The sequence below is a fragment of the Yarrowia lipolytica genome, chromosome 1D, assembly GCF_001761485.1.
Source record: "Yarrowia lipolytica chromosome 1D, complete sequence".
In the NCBI taxonomy this organism is placed as follows: Eukaryota; Fungi; Ascomycota; class Dipodascomycetes; order Dipodascales; genus Yarrowia; species Yarrowia lipolytica.
In genome coordinates, this window is record NC_090773.1 from 2863067 (window position 1) to 2882527 (window position 19461).

General features: G+C 48.6%; 4 protein-coding genes across 4 annotated transcripts; 3 read left to right on the forward strand and 1 right to left on the reverse strand.

Annotated features, from left to right (window-relative positions):
• Positions 1-1496: 1496 nt before the first annotated feature.
• On the forward strand, positions 1497-8058 carry YALI1_D28646g (uncharacterized protein; the record flags this gene model as incomplete). The annotated part of the gene is made up of 2 exons (XM_503155.3): positions 1497-2207; positions 2674-8058. 2 exons carry the CDS (start codon positions 1497-1499, stop codon positions 8056-8058), a joined length of 6096 nt encoding a protein of 2031 aa, XP_503155.3.
• Positions 8059-9532: 1474 nt separating this feature from the next.
• On the forward strand, positions 9533-10966 carry YALI1_D28726g (uncharacterized protein; the record flags this gene model as incomplete). The annotated part of the gene is made up of 1 exon (XM_068282817.1): positions 9533-10966. One exon carries the CDS (start codon positions 9533-9535, stop codon positions 10964-10966), a length of 1434 nt encoding a protein of 477 aa, XP_068138918.1.
• A 4138-nt stretch (positions 10967-15104) lies between these two features.
• Positions 15105-16878, forward strand: YALI1_D28782g (uncharacterized protein; the record flags this gene model as incomplete). The annotated part of the gene is made up of 2 exons (XM_068282818.1): positions 15105-15252; positions 16826-16878. The coding sequence occupies 2 exons, from the start codon at positions 15105-15107 to the stop codon at positions 16876-16878; spliced, it is 201 nt and encodes a 66-aa protein (XP_068138919.1).
• Positions 16879-16887: 9 nt separating this feature from the next.
• On the reverse strand, positions 16888-19368 carry YALI1_D28825g (uncharacterized protein; the record flags this gene model as incomplete). Its single annotated transcript, XM_503157.3, has 1 exon — positions 16888-19368. One exon carries the CDS (start codon positions 19366-19368, stop codon positions 16888-16890), a length of 2481 nt encoding a protein of 826 aa, XP_503157.1.
• Positions 19369-19461: the final 93 nt, after the last annotated feature.

Below are 19461 nucleotides of genomic sequence, written 5' to 3' on the forward strand. Positions count from 1 at the left end.
ATAACTGACGGAGGTGTATTTTTTAGGTTTGGGGGGGATGTCGGCAAGAGAAGGAGGTCGATGTAGAGCACGTTGTGGTGGTCAAAAAAAGCTGATTTTTGAGCAGAGTATTTATATTTGGGTCTTCTCCCGGACGTTCAATTTTCAGCTATTTCTTACCACTCCAACACCGTCTTATCTGCTATCTCCGCTATATGCACCGCCCCATATTGGGCAAGTGGAGTGAACAACCTACTTGACCGGTCAATTTTTCAGTCTACTGCCATATCGATAATTGGCGGAAACGCAGACTTGCACGACGGGCCTTTGTGTCTGGTATTAGTCAGCAACTGAGTAAATCCCGATTTGTGTTCTCGTCATATGACATCCATTTTGTATCCGTAAGCGAACGAGTCTTGTACAGTATGTTCAGTACATACATACATGTAAGCACCCTTCCTCTACTAAAGTTTGTAAAAAACCTCAAGAGTCCAGAAGGCATAAATACGTCTTGTCAATGAGTTTTGAAGCTCCTATTTGGGCAAAATCGGACTCGCAGTCACCCAGGCACCGAATAGATGTGGGGAATCAATGGTTATATTGGTTATGAGGTTCCTTCTTCCCTTCTTCATGTGAAGACTGCTGCGCCTGCACAGAGTTGTACATTGTAGTTGGGTTTCTTTGGGAAGAGGCTGGTCTCTTGGTGAGGTTGAAGCAAGTCACCTGGATAAGTTTGTTGGAGATGTACTGTACATACTTCAATCCTCCATACTCATTTCCAAGCCACCGACGGGAACATTGAAGAACCTGATCTCAACATGGTCTCTGACTTCCAGGACTACAGACCACAACTACAACCGTCCACAGTTATAACAGACAACTATATACTTTTCTCCCTTCGTCGTCGTTACTCCTTCGTTACTCCCTTCTTTATTCCCTTCTTTATTCCCTTCTTTATTCCCTTCTTTATCCCCTTTGCTATTCCCCTCGTTATTCCCTCCTTCGTCATCCCTCGTATTTCTCTTCATTATGACATCATCTCGAAATTAGACTCTCGGCTAATTCCTCGGAGCCATCTACACGAAACACCCTCGTACCTCCTTCCAATCAAGATACACAAACAGAAACCGCCAAACCGGTCTTCCTTACCACGATTATCCAATTTTCGCGTTTCTTCCGCCCAAATCGGACCCATTACACTGACATTTCTCTCAACTCATATTCCCAACTAACCTCAACAAAATATACTTATAGCACCACACTAAACCTTACCTTACTCTCTAACCCCGACCACCGAGTCTCCGCCACCCCAGACTCCTTAGTAATCCGAAATAGGCCTCGCCCACAGCCACAGTCTCCCTTCCAGCTCCACCCACTTGTATAAACCACAGGCCAATCTCCCAAATCTCCCTCCCCAACTCCCCCCGAGTGCTGACTAAGATTATTCCCGCCACCAGTCTCATCTCCCAACCTTGATCTAGCTACAACCCACACTGCCATATACAAAGCCATCGACAATGACGTTAGTGACTGTCGACGTGGCCGAAAGACGGGCGCAGGAAGGACCCGAGTCACGTGATAAGTCATGTGACAACCCGCGTGACTCGCTCGCCGCGCTCAACACCTGTCTCCAGGACGTTGCTACAGCCACCACCGACAACAGACTCATCCCCCGAACCTACCCCTACACGGCCTCGCTTCCGTACCCTGTCGAGTCGCGCGACGACCAGCTCAACCACCTGAGTCACGTGATATCCAAGCTGTACGCCGCCATTCGGGCCGACGATCTATCTCCTGGCGGGGGTTCTGTCACTGCGGCTTCGATCTGTCATTGGACTCGGGAGCTCAAGTCCTGGGTCCGGCTCAAGTTCGATTTGCCCCTGAGTGCACGATTGGCGCTCATTCGGGTCTATTACGACCTGTCTCTCGCGACTGTGGTTTCTGCAGCTTCCAACACGGTCATTCCTGGTGGGGACGATGTGCCGTTTGACAAGTTTGTGTCCATGTTTTGTCTACTGGCACGTGAGCATGTCTTACTGCTCAAGGAGGGCCTGAAACTCGACTACAAACCGCTCTACAAGCTGCTGAAGTATGCCTTTTTGCCTGCTCCTCCGTTTGTAGAGCCCAGTCAGCAGGACAAGAGTGCCTTGGTGAGGTTGGTGCAGTCGGCGAGGGTTTTCTTTGAGCCGGGCTGTATTGATGATGTTATGGAGGATTTGTTGCCAAGCGTGAGTACAAAATGTTGCAGCTAACGAAAGCGCACCGACAAAATATCTGCAGTGGACTGCTATGACTTAACTGTTGGCTACGATCTGTGATTGGTTGTGAATTTCTGCTGGCTGTATAATATAGCTGGTTGTGGGTCATCACTGCTTATGGATTGTGACTGGTTGAGAATCAAGCAGTTACGAACGACTTGGATAGATAGTTTTGCATATGCTGCATCCATGGATAGACTATGAAGGAGGTCCTGAGTGGCGAGTTCTGTGATTCCAAGGAAGGGAATGACATCAACTACTATTGATCCATTCACCTCGCAACCAGTGCAACAGGATACACATCCTGACCTTCTCCCACAAACAACAGGGCCCAGACTTGCACTACTGATACAAACAGCTTGGCGCGTTTTTTCCGCCTGCTGCTTTCCACTCACGTTCTCTCAAACTTCATTCCATTGTTCCCCTACTAACACAGTTCTCCCCCCTCTCTTCCCAACAATCGCATCCGGTCGTCTCCCTTCTTATGTACTTTACACCCCCTTCGTGCAACCCCCAGACATATCTCCCCTCTCTCTTCCACCTCTGGAAGACGCTGCGAGTGTCCAAACACTTTGACTTTCAAATGCTCGACTACATGTCGCGCCTGGCATCCGACGGGCTACAGAACGATCAAGTGATCTGGCACGGCAGTGGAAGATACGGCATCTTCAACGAGGAGCAGATGAATTTCCTTTTCTCGGTTATTCTGTCGTTGTCTGGAGTTACTGTTGTCAGCTGTCCTGAGCCCTATCATGTGAATAATGAGACGAGAAGAATTGACCATGTGGAGGTCAGAAAGGCTAAGCCATCTAGAGCAGCTGCAAGACTCATTATTAGTTGTCTTGGAGGAACGACAAAGCCTGAGACAAGTGAAACAGCTTCACCAGATGTCCTCGACACTCTTCTCACGTTGATTACCTCGCTCGAGTCCTTTTTCCACCCCTCCAACCAAGGCAAGTGGTCCAAGGGACTCTTTGAACTCATCAACCTCCTCGTCGAGTACTTTCTCCTCCGATGGAACCAAGAACAGGAAGGCCAGGTGTTCTCCGTGGACCCCTCGCGGTTCCTGTCAGCCGACACGAAGCGCAAGTTCGTCAATGTGCTCAGAAATGTCGTCTTCTTTGGTATCTACTCTAAGAACAGGCTCCTCTCTCGCATGGCAATCAACTGCCTGCAGGGCCTCGCGTTCCTGGAGCCTCACGTGATCATCCCTCAGTTTCTCAAGGAAGCGTACCCGTCACTTCAGGGACTGGTCGAGACCCATCGAACTCTGACCACTCTTCAGACACTAGTGGCGCTCGTGAGGATTATTAGTCAGCAATCGAGATACCGCATCCACGTGACCACACTGTTATCGCTGGCGTTGCCTGGTATTGATGCCAACGATGTGGACAAGACGTTTCAGGCGTTGTCGGTGATTCATGTGGCGGCATTGAATGTACCGTTTACTGAGTCTTCAGAATCACAAGACAACTCACGTGACCAGACACTGGAGTATGACCCCGAGTCGTACCATCCCCCATCCGACCCCGCGTTTTACATTACACATGACGTGGAAATGCTGGAGGAGACTGGCACTCTCCCTCCTCTTCCAGCCGCTCTGTGCAACGATATTTGTGTTGCTACCACGACAGGCTTTCCTCTTTTAGTAGACACGTTGTTTGAACGGCTTTTCAACTTGCTGGAGAACCTGCCTGACGTGTCACGTGCTTCCAAAGAACGTGATTTCCCCGAGGCTCAAGTCGTATCCATTTTGACGCCAATGCTTATGGCTGTTCTAGGAGGTGTTTCTAAGGACATGTTCGAAAAGTGCTGTGCACGAATGGCCGATTTCATTTCTGGTCACGTGATCCACACGGCTACCGACGCCATTGCCAATATGAGCGGCGCTATGGTTCGTGTGAACTCTTCCGTTGCTTGCAAATATCTTTTCCCGGTAGTGTTCCACGGTATCCGAAATCAGATTATGAGCAACGGTGCCGGTAGTACTCGTCACGTGAGCTCAGAAATTCTCCCACGTGACCGAGCGCTCATTTGGCATCTTTCTGTGCTCAATTTGTGTGTTGCTCATGCCAACAAGACGCTGATGGATTACCAAGATGAGCTGATGGAGCTCACGTCGTTCTTGCGCGAGAAATGTCGGGGAAATATCATTTTCCACTCGGCAAACACCGTCCACCACATTCTCATGTCTCTGACGAATCTGGCAGTGGTGGACTGCAGCCCAGGCATTGATAACGTCATCCAGTGGGGCCAACGAGTAGACCCCAAGCAGCTGGTCATCAAGTGGTATGTTCCTGGCGAGGCGGAGGTCGGATTTGCCGTCCAGTTGTTTGATGAGCAGGTTGGACTGAGTCTTGAGGCTCTTAACGGTGTCATTGCCAAACTGAACGGAGGCGATTCGAACGGCCAGAGCAACGGAGATGGAGTAACTGAGCTGTCTGACTTCATCACCCGCCACGTGACTTATCTTCGAACCTCGCTGGCCGGTATTTCCATCCTCTTTGACCCGTGCTACGACTTGGCCTACTCCGCTGCGGATTCGACCGACTCTGTGTCTGATGATGGTATGTCAGAGTCCTCCGACGTCGATGCTGACTCAGCGGAGCCTGGTGACATTGAGTTTGAGCAGGAGCCCATTTGTGACGACGCTGACATGTTTGGCGATTTTGTGGAACTCAAGAAGTTGCGTGAGTATCCTTCTGGGTACCTTTTTGCCAGGCAGAACGAGAAGAGTGCGAGATTGTTGGGTGAGTCACGTGGAACGGACGATGAGTCGCGTGATATCACTGTGAATGATGGAGCCGGAAATGCGTCTAACGACGCCGCTGTTGTTGAATCGTCTTTCTTCGACTCAACTTATGTACACTTGCACAAGCTCCGACTCTCAATCGGTCACGTGCTTCACAATCTGCACAACTCTCTTCTCACTCATCGTTCGACGGACATCTCCTCCTTCAAGGCTCTGCTCTTTGCTCTGAAGGTGTACTTGTCTGATGTTGGCATTGAGAAGACGTCCAAGTCGGTGATCATCCAGATCGCGGCTTACTCATATGAGGTGCGAAAATGCAACACTCTGGGACTGCGAAAAGACTACCCCCGAGCTGTTCTGATTCGTCGAGCTCTGGCCCACCACCATGAGCGTCTGCTGCACAAATTTGGAGCTCGTCACATGACTCCTTTTGAGAAGTCCCTCCTTATGGATATTCTGAAATCATGTCTTTCTATTTATCCTGACATTCGACGTAATGCGCAGAGCTGTCTGGAAAGTGCGATCAAGACGATTATGAAGTGCAGACCTCTGATTCTTCCTTTCATTCTGCGGTCTTGTGACGAGGCTATTGGTCAACAGCAGTGGGAGAAGGCTATTTCGGCCTGCCTTGTTTTGGAGATGAGTGTGATGAACACTTGTCTCAAACGAAACATTCGCCACGTGCCGCTGTTCATTCAGGTTATGACAAGAGCCCTGGAAGCTGATTCGTTGATGCTCAACCGACAAGCCCAGAGTTTGCTCATGACTCTTCTCAATGACGGTTTTCGACTTCCCAGCAGCTATTTCAAGTTTGACGATTCGCATATTGCTGGAATTGAACCTGCTGAGTCATCTAGAGGCGAGGTTGATGCCAAGATTGAGAAGATGCGTGCTGAAAAGACTACCAAACGAGCCGAAGCCGTCAAGGTCACGTGGTCAGTCGATGAGCTTATGAACCGTATCCAGATGTCTTCGGGCAACTGGAAGGTGGTACTGTTGTGCTGTTCCATCCAGGTGTCCCTCAATCGAAGCTTTGAGATGAAGACGTCTCGTGAAACGTGGTCTGTTATTGCCAGGGGTCTCACTAACCAGCATCCGATGGTTGCCCAGATGTACTTCTCGTCTTTTGAGGGCCTTATTGGAAAGGTGCTCACTTTGGCTGTGAATGGCTATGATATGAGTCATGTGACCAGTGACCAGGTTGAGAAGGCTGGTTACACTCTGATTGAGACCGACAAAGACTTTGGTGGCCGTCTTGTCACCATTCTACGTCAGCGAGAAGAGACTGGATGGATCTTAGACGTGCCCTGCGCTTTTGGATGGCTTTTGTGGCCCAAGAAGTTGGAAGTGATTGATTTGGGTGGTACGCTAACAAGTGGTCATCGAGACTCGGCCCCTTTCACACTATCAGAGCACGACCAATCGGCCATGTCTGTGTTCTCTGAGATTATCACTCTGGAAATGATCAGGAAACTCATCCATGACAACACCAACGATGCTGATGATGAATCTGACTTTTCTGTGGAGTCATGTGGGTTTGTCGCATCTCTTTTGCGTCTCTACCAGCTCAAATTGGTCACGTGGACTATTGAGGATCTGTTGAACCTGGTTCTTAAGTCATTTGATCCTACTGACAAGCAATCTCACCGAACGCTAACTGAGTACTTTGGAGGTTGTCTGCTGAGTCTGAAGTTCCTGTCTTCCCGTGAGACCCGTGATTTGGTCAACAAAACCATTCTTGATACCTTTACCTCGGTCATCAAGACTCACCTGACTCCTGAGAATGTCAAGTACTGGTGGGCACTGATTTCGTGGACTACTCATCAGATTGACCCCCGCCTGTGGGGACCTATTGCTGATTTCATTAGCAAGTTTACCATCGACGAGTCATCTCATATGGCGTTCAAGCAGGTTGCCAAACTTGAGTTCTTCAGGCGAGTTGTTTACTACTCCGAGTGGCATCTTGATACAGATGTGCAGCTTGGCCAGCTGTGGAGTCACGTGGCCCATGAATACTCCAACGTCAGAGCTGCTCTTGCCGTGACTCTCGGTGAGTTGTACAGAGTACAGTATGAGGAGACAGACAGGTTTGTTGATGTGGGTGATTTCCTGCAGAAGAATGAGTGTGCCAATGATACAGGACTCGGTCTGGGAGTCTACACTCTTCCTGAGCGACTCAAATCGCCTCTCATCAACTGCATGTCTCTGATTACGTCATCGGATATCAACAAGAAGTCTATCACCAATACTGCCAAGACTCTGGTTGCATTCATCATGCGTCGTCTGTCGTCCTCTTCAGGCCGAGATCTTGTGCCGCTTATTCAGCAGCTTCTCGAGTGTCTGATGAGCATGTGTCTTGTTAGAGATGACCCCGAGCTGCTCATTGAAGCGTCTGCCACGGTAGTTTCACTTGGTGATGTTGCTCTCGAGTCGTCTCAGATGGATCACGTTGTGTCTGCCGTCGAGTCTATTGTCTCCTCGGCTTCTCACCGAAAACAGAAACTCGCCCTGATTCAGTTCTTACAAGTCTTTTTCTTCAGACACCAGTTTGTGATGACACAGAAACACCGATCACGTGTTCTGGCCACCGTCACCGAGCTCATGCACGACAAGGAGGTTGAGATTCGATCTGCAGCCGCCAAAGCATTGTCGGGTATTCTGCGATGCTTGCCCGAACAGGAAAGAGACTCCCAGGTGCACCACTTGCACGTCACCTTCCGTGAACTGCTCGTGAAGAACCCGGCCAAGCGAGTCAAGGCTGTCTCACGCGAAGACAAGACGACACGTGATCTTCTCGCTGCCACCCGGCACACTGCTGTTCTGGGACTAGGAACTATCATCAATGCGTTCCCGTATGTGTCCCCTCCTCCTGATTGGGCACCTGAGATTCTGGTGACGCTGGCTACGAAGGCCGGCTCCGATTCGGAGTTTGTTGGGCGGTCTGTCAAGGAGATTTTGGGCGATTTCAAGAAGACGCGACAGGATACGTGGCATATTGATTCGAAGAAGTTCACCGAGGATCAGTTGGCCGACCTGGAGGGTGTTTTGTGGAAGCCCTACTTTGTCTAAGGTATGGGCAAAGTGAGTGTCAGGACAAAAGAAGGGTAGCCGAGGTGTTGGAAGACGTTTGATGGGGTTTCTTCTGTGGAGAAGAGTGTATTATCAGCTAGTTTTGGAATGCATCATGTTATTATGTAGTGTTTAGGTGAAACTAATATTGGTTGCTGCGAGCTAGACCAGAGGGAGCACAAGCAGTTGTCAGACAATGAGCGGTACTGTATATACGGTGACACACGATAGTATATCTATAGCTTTCTGATCACCTCTGTAGAAAGTAGGGAGCTACATTCTGCTATGTGGTCTGTTGACTTGGGCTTGTCGACGAAGAAGGACACAAGTCTACATACAGTGTACTTGTACACCACAAACAACTCCTTTTGTTAAGAGGTTTCAACAGGTTTCAACAGGTTTCGACAGGTTTCAACAGTTCCTCTCTCCACTGTGGATGTAGTTGTTGACCAAGGTTGAACAACTGTGCTTGCCGAGAACTTCTAGGGGGATATCTTGTTGGTGTTGAATGGAAAAGGTGACGAACCGCTAGTTTCCATGTCTGGGCGGCAAAAACACTCAGCTGGATTTGTCAACCTGTGGCGTGCTCACTCCAATCCTCCACTAGGGTGCGGAGACTCTCCTCATGAGTCTCTCTGGTAGACAAGAGTTATTACTTGACGCTGAATAATACATACGATACTTGTCGTCATATTTTGGGCAGTGAAACGGGGAACTGTGCCTCGACACGGTTGTCATTCCGCCTGACAAGACCATCGGATTCCGAATCACGCACCGAAGACGCCGACACGTCTGGAGATGCACCTTTAGGACTCCGACGGCAAACCTTGTAGTCCTCGGATCCTAAGTTTAGCCGCTTGCCCAAAAAGGGGGTCTAAACAGCAATATAGATTGGGGTCCAGATTGGGTGCCATCGAGGCAAGCTGTTTCTGCTATCGCCATTAGCAAGTAGACATTTGGAAGTTGCGCAAAGTGATGTGACTCGGAGACGTATTTGTCATATGGAAACACCGGAATCGAACCTGGATCGTGTCGAACCTGGGTCGTGTCAGGTCTGATGCACCTTGGCGGATCGGAAGCAGTGCAAGCGTCAAGGAAGATCTGAGACGACGGAACAACTATACAGTTTTTCGGCAGATGGTGAAAGGATTCAGCTAGTTCAGCTATTCAGCTAGTTCTCTAGTTCTCTGCTACAGGATCGCACTAACTACAATGCTGGCAGGGGGTTACTGTCGACCCGAGATGATGTTGGCCTCTACCTGTACAGAGAAGATGTAAGCTGTACCGTACCGAAAGGTACGGAAAGAGTTTCGGAGCGTTTGAGCGGAATAGTTGTCTTGCACAGCACTGTACCGAAATTCATCTCGGAATGCACCCATGAGACAGGAGAAGGTGGCTGTTTCTTTGTTACTATCTTTCTAGGACAAGTTGACTCCGGAACCGCCAAACGGAAGCTACCAGTAGCAAATGATTGATGACCTTTCGGTGGTTATTATGGCCGACCGACATGCCGACTCTTGACTCTACTGTGCAGTCGCCATCTTCAAGATATAAGACTGAAACGCCCGTAGCCTATGAGAATGAACCAACAAGACTAGATACCTTGGACATGCTCCTCAACCTGCCAGCTGAACAACTTTCCACCGTCTTCTCCTTCTGCGACCCCAGGTCTCTGGTAGCGTTGAGTCTTGTATCTCCGTACCTGAGAGCAGCAGTCCAGTCGAATGCCATGCTTTACAAGGCAGCGTTTGAGGAGGTCTTCTTTGCCCAGACGAAAGAAAGGTCTGCAGAGTACAAACCCACAATTGAGCAACAACTGACTTTCGTTGCTTCTCTGGGAGACAAGGTCGATGTCGAAGCTGCGATAGAAGAGTTGAGGGCGGAAAATGATTTAGAGTCGATTCTTCCGCCCTTCAGCGATCATTACGAGGTTCATAGCAACGCTTTGCTTGCGCCAGAGACCCAATTAGACAACTCCCTGTGCAATTTCACCAACCCAGCGACGCTTGACGGCGATACCATCACCTGGCTAGTGACGGAGGAGAATTGGATAACGGTCTATGCCTTGAGTTTGAGAGATGGGATTTTGAGAGTCAAGGGAAGGAGAAGCCTGGATCAGAAGACCGAAGCTGGTGGAACTGCAGTCAACAACACGGAACGGCAGGTTCAAATGGTGAGGTCGCTGTTGGGTGTTCAGTCTATGACAAGTGATACGGAGATTTATCAGGAGGAATTGTGGTTGAAAAAAGTGAACGCAACAGTTTTAAATGATGCGGAGGCTTGTGATTCTGGATCGAGACACGCCATCTCGTGGATCATGTTGCCAATTGGATATTCTCTCCCTCCTATTGGTGTTCAACGACTTCAGATCCAAGTCAATTCCCGCTACAGCTATTGTAGATTGGATTCGGAAACACATTCAGCGTGGTTTCTCCTTGATTGGGAACGGGCCAAATCGTTTCTACTGTTCCAGACAAAGCTCATGAGTGACCAGATAGCTCTTCATGTCTGTCAGTACACTGGATGTGTGTTTTTCACCTCCAGATCGAGTCTGAGAGTTGTGAAGCTGTTTCCACGAGTTTCGAATCGTCAAGTCGCGTGGTACCATGTTGCCCAGACAAATAACTTACCCAAGTCGTATCTATCAGACAAGTATGGAGTTGTGGTGAAGGAGGGAAGCGAAAGGACTTATCTAAAGCACAAGGGGAGCATTCTACTGGTTGGTAGACACGAGGGAAAGACTCAATGTTGGAAATATAGTCGTCCCTTCCTCACCAAGCTCGACCAGTTCGTCAGGAGACATTTCGTGTCGTGGAAGAACCAGTGTGAGGACTGTCAGGAGTGGAAGCGGTGGAAGAGAGACTTGAGCGGCTATTTCTATCCGATAAAGAAGAGGAGGAGAGATTGAGATGGAGGGGAAAATTGGACTGAAGACGCGCGCGCAGTTCAGTTCCAGTTGGAGTGTCGTGAACAACTGGAGAAAGAAGAATCAAAGCAACTGACATTGTCTTTGGAGTGTACTGCATGTACTTTACTGTACTTGTACTGTCCCGACTCTGTGCTACAGTACCTGTAATGTTCAGTCAGTGAGTATGTGAAGTGGGTATTGTCCACACAAAGTCGAGACAAGTGGACAAGTCGAGATTCAATTCGAACTTCAATTCGAACTTCAAGTTGAGATTCAAAGGCGACATTCCAGAACTCCTTGACGAACACCAATCCCTGCTAGTTGTTGCTTCAACCACTGGTGTCTCTCATTCCATGGATGCTATTCATAATTGATCTCATTCCACGTTGTAGTGTCGCCCGTTTCACTTTCACCTTCCCTCCTCCGGTGAGATTACTTGCAGTGTACTCCATTGGCCATGTTCACGGCATACAATTCATTTCGGCAGTCAACCACAGTTATATCTGGTTGCATAGATTAACACATTCGATTCGATATTGATTCATATTCTATGCCAAAATCAATATATAATACCCGTCCGTACCTCGAAAGCTCGTTATCCAGTTAACTTCATCATGCAGCTCAAGACCCTTGCTATCGTCTCTCTCTTCTCTCTGGCCGCTGCCCAGCAGGCTGCTCCTAGTCCCGCCACTACCATGGCTTTCACCCCCGCCGACTCGGCCGAGAACCCCGAGGACATTCACCAACTCATGAAGAAGAAGTGCCCTGACGAGAAGTGCCCCAAGCCCAAACATATCACCGTCACCAAGAACATCACCAAGGTGCAGTCCAAGACCATCACCAAGACCATCAACTGTTGAGCAGGAGATTGTTGGACGATGAAGAAATATTTATAGATTCTAATTGATGTACTGATAGCTGTATAATGTCTTTTTCCCCTAAAAAACTGATTACAGACTCGTATTGTCTCCACTGAACTCGTTTGGTCAAGTAGTCGTTTCATTCCTGAATCACGATACAAAGTTGAGCCCCCCCTTTCCCCCCCCCCCCCACGAGGTCTGATTGGAAGACGCAATGGCTTTGAGATATGGCTTTGAGAGTTGTGCAACTTCAACGTTGCCTGTTATGCCACTGTATTGGAGGTATTTTATTGAACATGTCTGTTGTAAATATTCCTGTAGCGTCACTTCTCATTTTTCATATCCTGGACTGATGGTCGTTTGGTCCCTGCGTCACCATACCAACTGAAGTTGTAGCTAGAGATGTATATCGAGCCTTGAATGAAGAAAACGTGTCACCATTCTAAAGCTCTTACATGTATTCATCTGATAATCAACCCTCGATCCCTTTTTGGACCCTGTACTGCGAAAACGCTTGTCTTTCACGTGTTACATATCTTCAACATGATGGATCTTCAACGTTGGCGACGGTTTCAGTTGGGTTACCGCAGATGGCAAGTCTTTCAGGAATGAGTCCTACTCGTCTGACGAGTTGGTAAAGTCATCATTGAAGTAGAGATGATGGACTTTAGAACCAAGTAGATGCCACCAACACGGCAGAACAAGTCGGAATTGTACTACAATGTACGTCTCTTCCAGGGTGATGATGGCACTACCTCTTAAGTTTTTCCCGTAGACGTTAAAAGTGACTAGATGGCAGATCCTACGTTGTGGTTATGTAGATGAACAGGAGTTGTTCAGACTGACAGCTTTGTCAACGGTGTTTGAAACGGTACAAGATCGTACAGAGACAGTCTACTCAGCCACTGTTGGTTCATGAGATCACGTGACACTAGCATGTACTCCTTTTCCAGGTTTGGGGTTGAAATGATGCCATTGAATCAGTTGATCAGTTGAGGGGGAGTCTAGGTATATGTGCGGTGCAGTACATGTACACTTGAATATCCGATTTTTCTGTTCAAAGTACTCAACTAAACTCAACTAAACTCAACAAATGGATCAAGTAATTGTCGTCAATTAGTAGCGGTCCGAGATGGCCAACTGATCTTGCAGCTGAAATGATCCAGTAACAGCCCTTCTGTACATCTAAAGTCCAAATACTCGTACCAATAAGATACGCCATCGCACTACCACCGTCGCATTTGCTCAGTCTCGCCTGTCTCCAGTCAACCGCCTGCCGCCATGTGGAGAACAGTCTTTCACGTTTTTGAAAATTGGAGCTGAAAAGTGATGAGAATTCTTCTTATTAACCACATAGACCTTTCGATAACACAAGATGACGTCCTCCTCAATTACTACAATCATGGCATCTTGGGGAAATCAACATATCGATGTCTCCAGCCATGTGGACGTTTACTGGGGGAGTGTCCTGAGAAGTCGACAGTTTTTGCAACCACATTGAAGATTTCGGGGTCATTTCGAGGTTTTATTCTGGTAATATCGACTCGGAAAGGCTACTTGGAGCCAGGGGCAGGACAGTGTAGAACTGATGGAGCCAAGAGTCCAACCGTGAAGAGTCCAACGATGGAGAGACCAAATTGAAGAGTCCAACGATGGAGAGACCAAATTGAAGAGTCCAACAATGAAGAGTCTAACGATGAAGAATCCAACCATGAAGAGACCAAAAGGTCTTTGTGCATTTACTGACAGATAATGTGTTGGAAATGTATATTCAACCGTCTTGGATATTGTGAGGGGACACTACGTCTTCAAGGGCTGGGCCGGTACTGCTCGCTGATGTTCAGGTACCGGCCCAGCCCTAATCAGCGCATCATAAGCAGGTCCTCGTCCCTGCCAATAGAGTCCTATTAATGTCTTGGTTGCGTTGTTGCAATACGAGATCCTTCCTCCTGTCTGGCGTCCCAACTCGACCTCAACCCACTCCAAAATGTAATGATACCACTAACTAGTTACCATGGTTAGTCGATCCAGGACACAGCTTCCCCGAATACACAGTCAGAGCAGCTGGAGTCCCCAAAGACCTGATCTCATTGTGACAACAAATCTTCTCTTTCCAACTTTTCAGCTCCAACTGAGACCCCACGATACCGGAACAGATTTCCCATTGAGGGAAAATATCGGAAATGTTTGGGCACTGTTGAAGATATGGCCTCGAAAAACGCACATTTGCCGTTCTAACATACAACAGCTACAATCATATGCAACAGCTACAATCATATATATCTACAACCCCCACTCGTCTCATCCGATAACACAGCTGAAGAACCAACTGTGACCTGGGGAAGATACCAAGTGCGCCGGAATTTGTTCTCACCTCCTTTTTGACGGAAAGATCGCCTCTGGCGTGTTCAATTTCAACGTCCGGTAGGAGTTTTACCATGTTCTGGACATGTGTTTGGAGAGCCACCTCTGAGCATTGTTGAGATACGGTTAGGTGATTTGTTAAGATATAGTTCGGTGATTTGTTAAGATGTAGTTCGGTGAAATTTAGTAGGGAACAAGTAATAATTGTGGGTGGTTGTTTTGTGGTTCTAGGATGACCAGGATGGGGGTGCTGGTTCTATATTTGCACATTGTAGTGTTTGATTGATTCTAGGACATAACACGGTTGTAAAAAAGAGCCTCCTTCCATCTTTGGTCGTAAAAGTGTTGTCTCCACTTCGTGTTGAGGCCTAGTTAACATTTAGTTGACACTTAGTCGAGTGGTCCGTACAAGTTCTTAGAACCGCTGGTATGTGGCTAAATGATTTGAAATTGGTATGATCAGACAGTTCTCAATACTGTAATTCAATAAATCAACTTTTCATCTCGCCATAGTTTCTCTAGAATATTCTGTAGCGTTCTTGTTCTCAGTCTACCCTCCACTCACCAACTCGTAATATCAAAACGCAGCTACAGTACTAATCAATAACTCCGTCCTTTTCTTGGCAATTGTGATATGGATTTTATGCTCATTTTTTTCTTTTTATATACTTTTATGTCCATATATTTCTGTTTTCAGGACATTTCAAGCGCCAAAATGACCAATGTACCTACAGCCTCAAACAACTGAGACAACCGCTATGGAGATAATGTCAACGGTGAACTGACGCAAGGTGAATTGAGGCAAGGTGAATGGAGGCTACGATGAGTTGAGGCTGCAATGCCGCTTCCATAGGTATATATATCTACCCATTGACTCATTATCGGCACACACTCTCTTTGACGATACTCTCAAGATGCCTACGGGTTGGACTGACGAACATGAACAGTATGTGGCTACATATGTCTTGAACCACATGAAAGAGACGCCTTGCGACTCGGCCAGATTTCTCATGCGACACTTCAAGTACCAGTTCGACATTAGTGATCTCATTTTCCAAGTTTGTCAGTGGCAGGGGTACTACAGGAACAACAAGAGCAACTTGGGGCTTAGTTGGGATTAGTTGGTAATAGATCTGTTGAGGAGTAAACACTGGAATGTAGTTGATAAGTTTGTTGGACTTTGAATAAAAGTTTGGGATGAGCATGTGTAGTAGATGGACCATGACACTAAACGTGTTTAATTAGTAATATTCGTGTAAGCGTACATTCATTTCAAAGGTTATTCTTTCACAGCAAAGTTATAATTAAAATGAATGGTATATGCAGAAAAAAAAAAAAGTAGATGCGGACTTTGCAGGATATATATATAGGCAAAACTGGAGATGGTCTGGAAGATCTGCTGACATTATTGCCAACGTTGACTTCCCTAGGTAACGAGCCCCATAGTTGTGTCATGCCGCTCGGGATGAAGAGTTAGCAATTTCCGCAGAGCCCCGTATCAGAAAACCCAGGCTTTCTTGTTCACTGTGTCAGATAGTGGGGTCACAACACAAGTTGATGAGAAAGTCCAACTCAGTACGTAGAGCTCAGCGTAGTGATCAGAAGCAGGAGTGTGCTGACATGTCTTATTCCGTTCCCTCCCAGGACCTCTCCCTAGAATCTCCGTCCATCTTTTTCTTGCAAACTCTCTGTTTTTAACATGTTCCGTCTGGTCCATGAGAGTGAGAGTCCATGTGTCAGTGATCTCTGTCATCGTATGCATATGAGATGAGTGCCAAGCCGCTAAGCGAAACCTCTCAAAACCGGGTTCTAGCTGCTTGTAGAAACATCAAAAGTATCGTTCCCTGCTTGATCGGTACATGTAATTCATATTACAAGCATACCGCATCATTGGTTCCTGTGTATATGTAAGACAGGCGTTCGAAGTATGTACAGTATTGCTGTAGTGCGGGGGAAAAAACTTCTTTTCGTGCCTGTGCGAATAACCCGGTTGGCTCAATGAGTATAGAAGTTGACTACACAAGCACAGCTGCTGTTGACTCGTGTCAAACGTCTTCATACTTTGTCTCATCAACCACCCAGAAAGTGTCGTTTTGGGGCCCGCTCTATCCTGTTTGGCCCACTAATGCCCACAATGGAGTGGCTGGAGGACTATATGTGTCGCTGCTGAAGACCATCTCTTGGAGACTGCAAGAAAAACGCCATACTCAACATGGACTTGGTCCAAGAGAGCAATTCACTTTCATAATCACTGCACTAGAACCTCGCAGCTCTAATTCCCCAACATCTGGTGAACCCGCCCCTCTCTCATTGAACGTCTTTCAGCCAGCTGAAATGAATCAGATATACTAAATTACTGCATATACTATACTAGTGAGGACTAGTGAGGACAGTCAGAACATCATTTTATTTGCTCCAGTCATCACTTGATAGTTTCTTCCAGTATCCTTCTGAACTTCCACAATTACTACCTGTAGTCGTCTCCCTAACCATTCTTTTAGTTCTACATTCTCTTTACAATCACCTCTCATGCCACTACAATGAGCTCAACTTTTCCCAAAGTCTACTAAATGTCCATCAAAGCACTCACTCAGAACTTTGGAACTCCTATAACATGCTCTATTCAACTATTCAGCACTCTCTTGCTGTCATTTTTGCACACTCACTTGCGCTCGTGTTTTCAGATAACTCCCTCGCCTATCGAGCTCTCTGCGTCTTTCTCTTCTGGGGCTGGGTCATCTTGTCAAACTGGTACCCGCCAGCCACGAGCCGCTCGTTTCGCTCGGCCAGCTGGATGACCTTGTCAGACAGTGCCACGGCGAGCTGCTGCAGCTTGGTCTGCTGGACAGCCTGTGTGAACACGACCGAGTTGGTCTTCTGGTCAAGAGATCCAGGAAGCTCCTCCTGGGCAATCATCTTGGCGACAATGGCAGCCACATCCTTAACGGGCAGCTGGAACATGTCGGCCAGAGTGCTCAGAGACAGCGTTGAGTAGTGGTTCCAGTAGGTGAACAGATAGGTTCTCAGACCCTCAATCTGGAGCTTGTCAGTGAGCATAGCCTTGATAGCCTCGGGGTTGGGGAGCAGGCTCCAGATCTTGATGGCACAGACCAGATCTCGTGCAGCCTCCCAGTCGCCTCGCTGCAGAGCCTTGGCAGCCTGCATAATGTGGTCTCGGGTGTTTTCGGGAGGGCCACAGAAGACCTGTCGCTCGTGGTAGTCGAGCATTCGTCGGAACAGCTTGGAAATGACCTTCTTTTTAGCGTCGATAGACGTGTTGTGGGCAGCCATAAAGGGGATCTCCATAAGCAACGACGAGCACAGGAACACGCACTCCAGCAGCTCGAGGTTGATGTGGGTGTGGAAGGGCAGCACTCGCTGCTTGTCGACAACTCCGGCCTGGGCGTACTTCGCCAGACCCTGTCCGAGCAGCTCCTTTAGTCGAGGAGAAGAGCAGACCTCCTGGAGCGACTGCTGGGCCTCGGCAATGAGTCCGCTTCGGAAAGCACACAGACCAAGCTGCACCAGGGTTCGGTTGAATAGCACCTGCAGCTGGGGCTCAGCAGAGGCAATGGACGACTGCAGATGGGACATGAGGAACATATCTCGTGCCTTGTAGTACTCGTCGTTCAGAGCGTAGTGGTAGACGTGAGCCAGCATGGCCTTTGTTCGGAACACAGTGTTGCTTTGCTTGTACAGAACGGAGCACATGTTCGAAATGAGCGTGGTGGGGTAAGTGGATGAGGTGAGGTCCTTCTCTGTAGGTCGAGGAGTGGCCTTGGAATCGCCCTTGACTCCACCCCAGGCAATCTGCTCAGTCATGTTGATGACATTGTTGGGCTTGAAGTAGAGATGGTCGACTCGTCGAACCAGGATTCGAGCGAGGCCAAGAGTGTCCTTCTCGTCGGAGACATGCTCAATGTACATCTGCACTCGGAGGAGAGTCTGGTACAGCTTGGTCTCGTCTCTCAGACGGTCCACGTACTCGGTAGTGTGAGGGTCCATGAACTGGAGGGCCTTGGTGAACTCGTCGTCCACACGCTCAACCAGAGAAGCCACAGAGCCGGGAATGAGCTTGACGCCGTCTTCCCGGGCAACGGGGCCCTTCTCAACGTCCTCAATCTCGGGGGCAGTCTCAATCACGTGATAGGTATCAATGTTCTCCTCGAGAATAGACAGCAGGTCGTTGAGGTCGCCCACAACCTTGAGCCAGTTCTCGGGAGCAAGAGCAGCAGACGCAGAAGACAGATCCAGACGAGTAGACACAAGCATGGTGTAGACAGAGATCTTCTGGTAGACGGTAGAGGCAGATGGCAGCAGGTTCTCCAGCTGTCGCACCTGGTCTTCCCGGTCGGTGTTCTTCTTACCTCGGCTCTCCAGAACGGTCTTGAGAGTCTTGAACATGTCGGTGGGGGACACAAGAGCCTTTCCAGCCTTGCCAACGGTGGTGAACTCCTCATTGGAAGCCTGGGAGGGAGCGGTGAGCACAAACTCATCCTTGGCCCGGGGTTTGGGCTTGTCCTCCTTGTTCTCTTCCTCCTCTTCCTCTGCCACGTCACCACCACTGCTGTACTTTGCGATGGCAGCCTCGTACTCCTTGTTGTTCTTTCGCACCCGCTGCTTGACGGTGTTGAATGCTCGCGAATTGGACGCGTTCATCTTCTTGATTCCAGCCTTGTCCTCCAGCTGGGTGTTGAGGAACTCCTCCAGCTCAACAATGCACTGGATGTAGACCTTGGGGGGCAGGCCATGTCGCTGCTTGGTGAACCGCTCCATGGCCTTGTTGAGCTTGTCAAACTCGCCCTGGATCAACACCCAGTCGTTGATTCGCTTGCCGTTGTCAATCAGCTTGGAGCAGTTGGCCAGCTCGGCAAGCAGCTTGTCCTTGGCAGACAGCACCGTCTTCTTACCGGTATCCTCCTCATCGTCCGAGTCGGCCACGGTGGACGACTTGAGGAAGTAAGATGCGCCCTTGCCGCCCAGGTCCTCGTCGTCGTCGCTGTCGTCGTCAGAGTCGTCAGCAAACATGGAATCGTCACTCATGTCATCGTCGTTATCATCTCCTCCGTCCTGCTCGTCCTGGGAAAAGTCGGAGCCGGACTCGGAGCCAGAGCCGTACAGATCCTCGTCCGAAGACGAGTCGTCGCTGTCGGAGCCACCAGCAAAAAATCGGGACATATTGCAATCGGTGTGTGGTGTTGTATGTATGTGGAGGAAATTTTTAGGTGGTCTGGGACCGCACTGATTTTTTACATCAGGGTAACCTTGCAG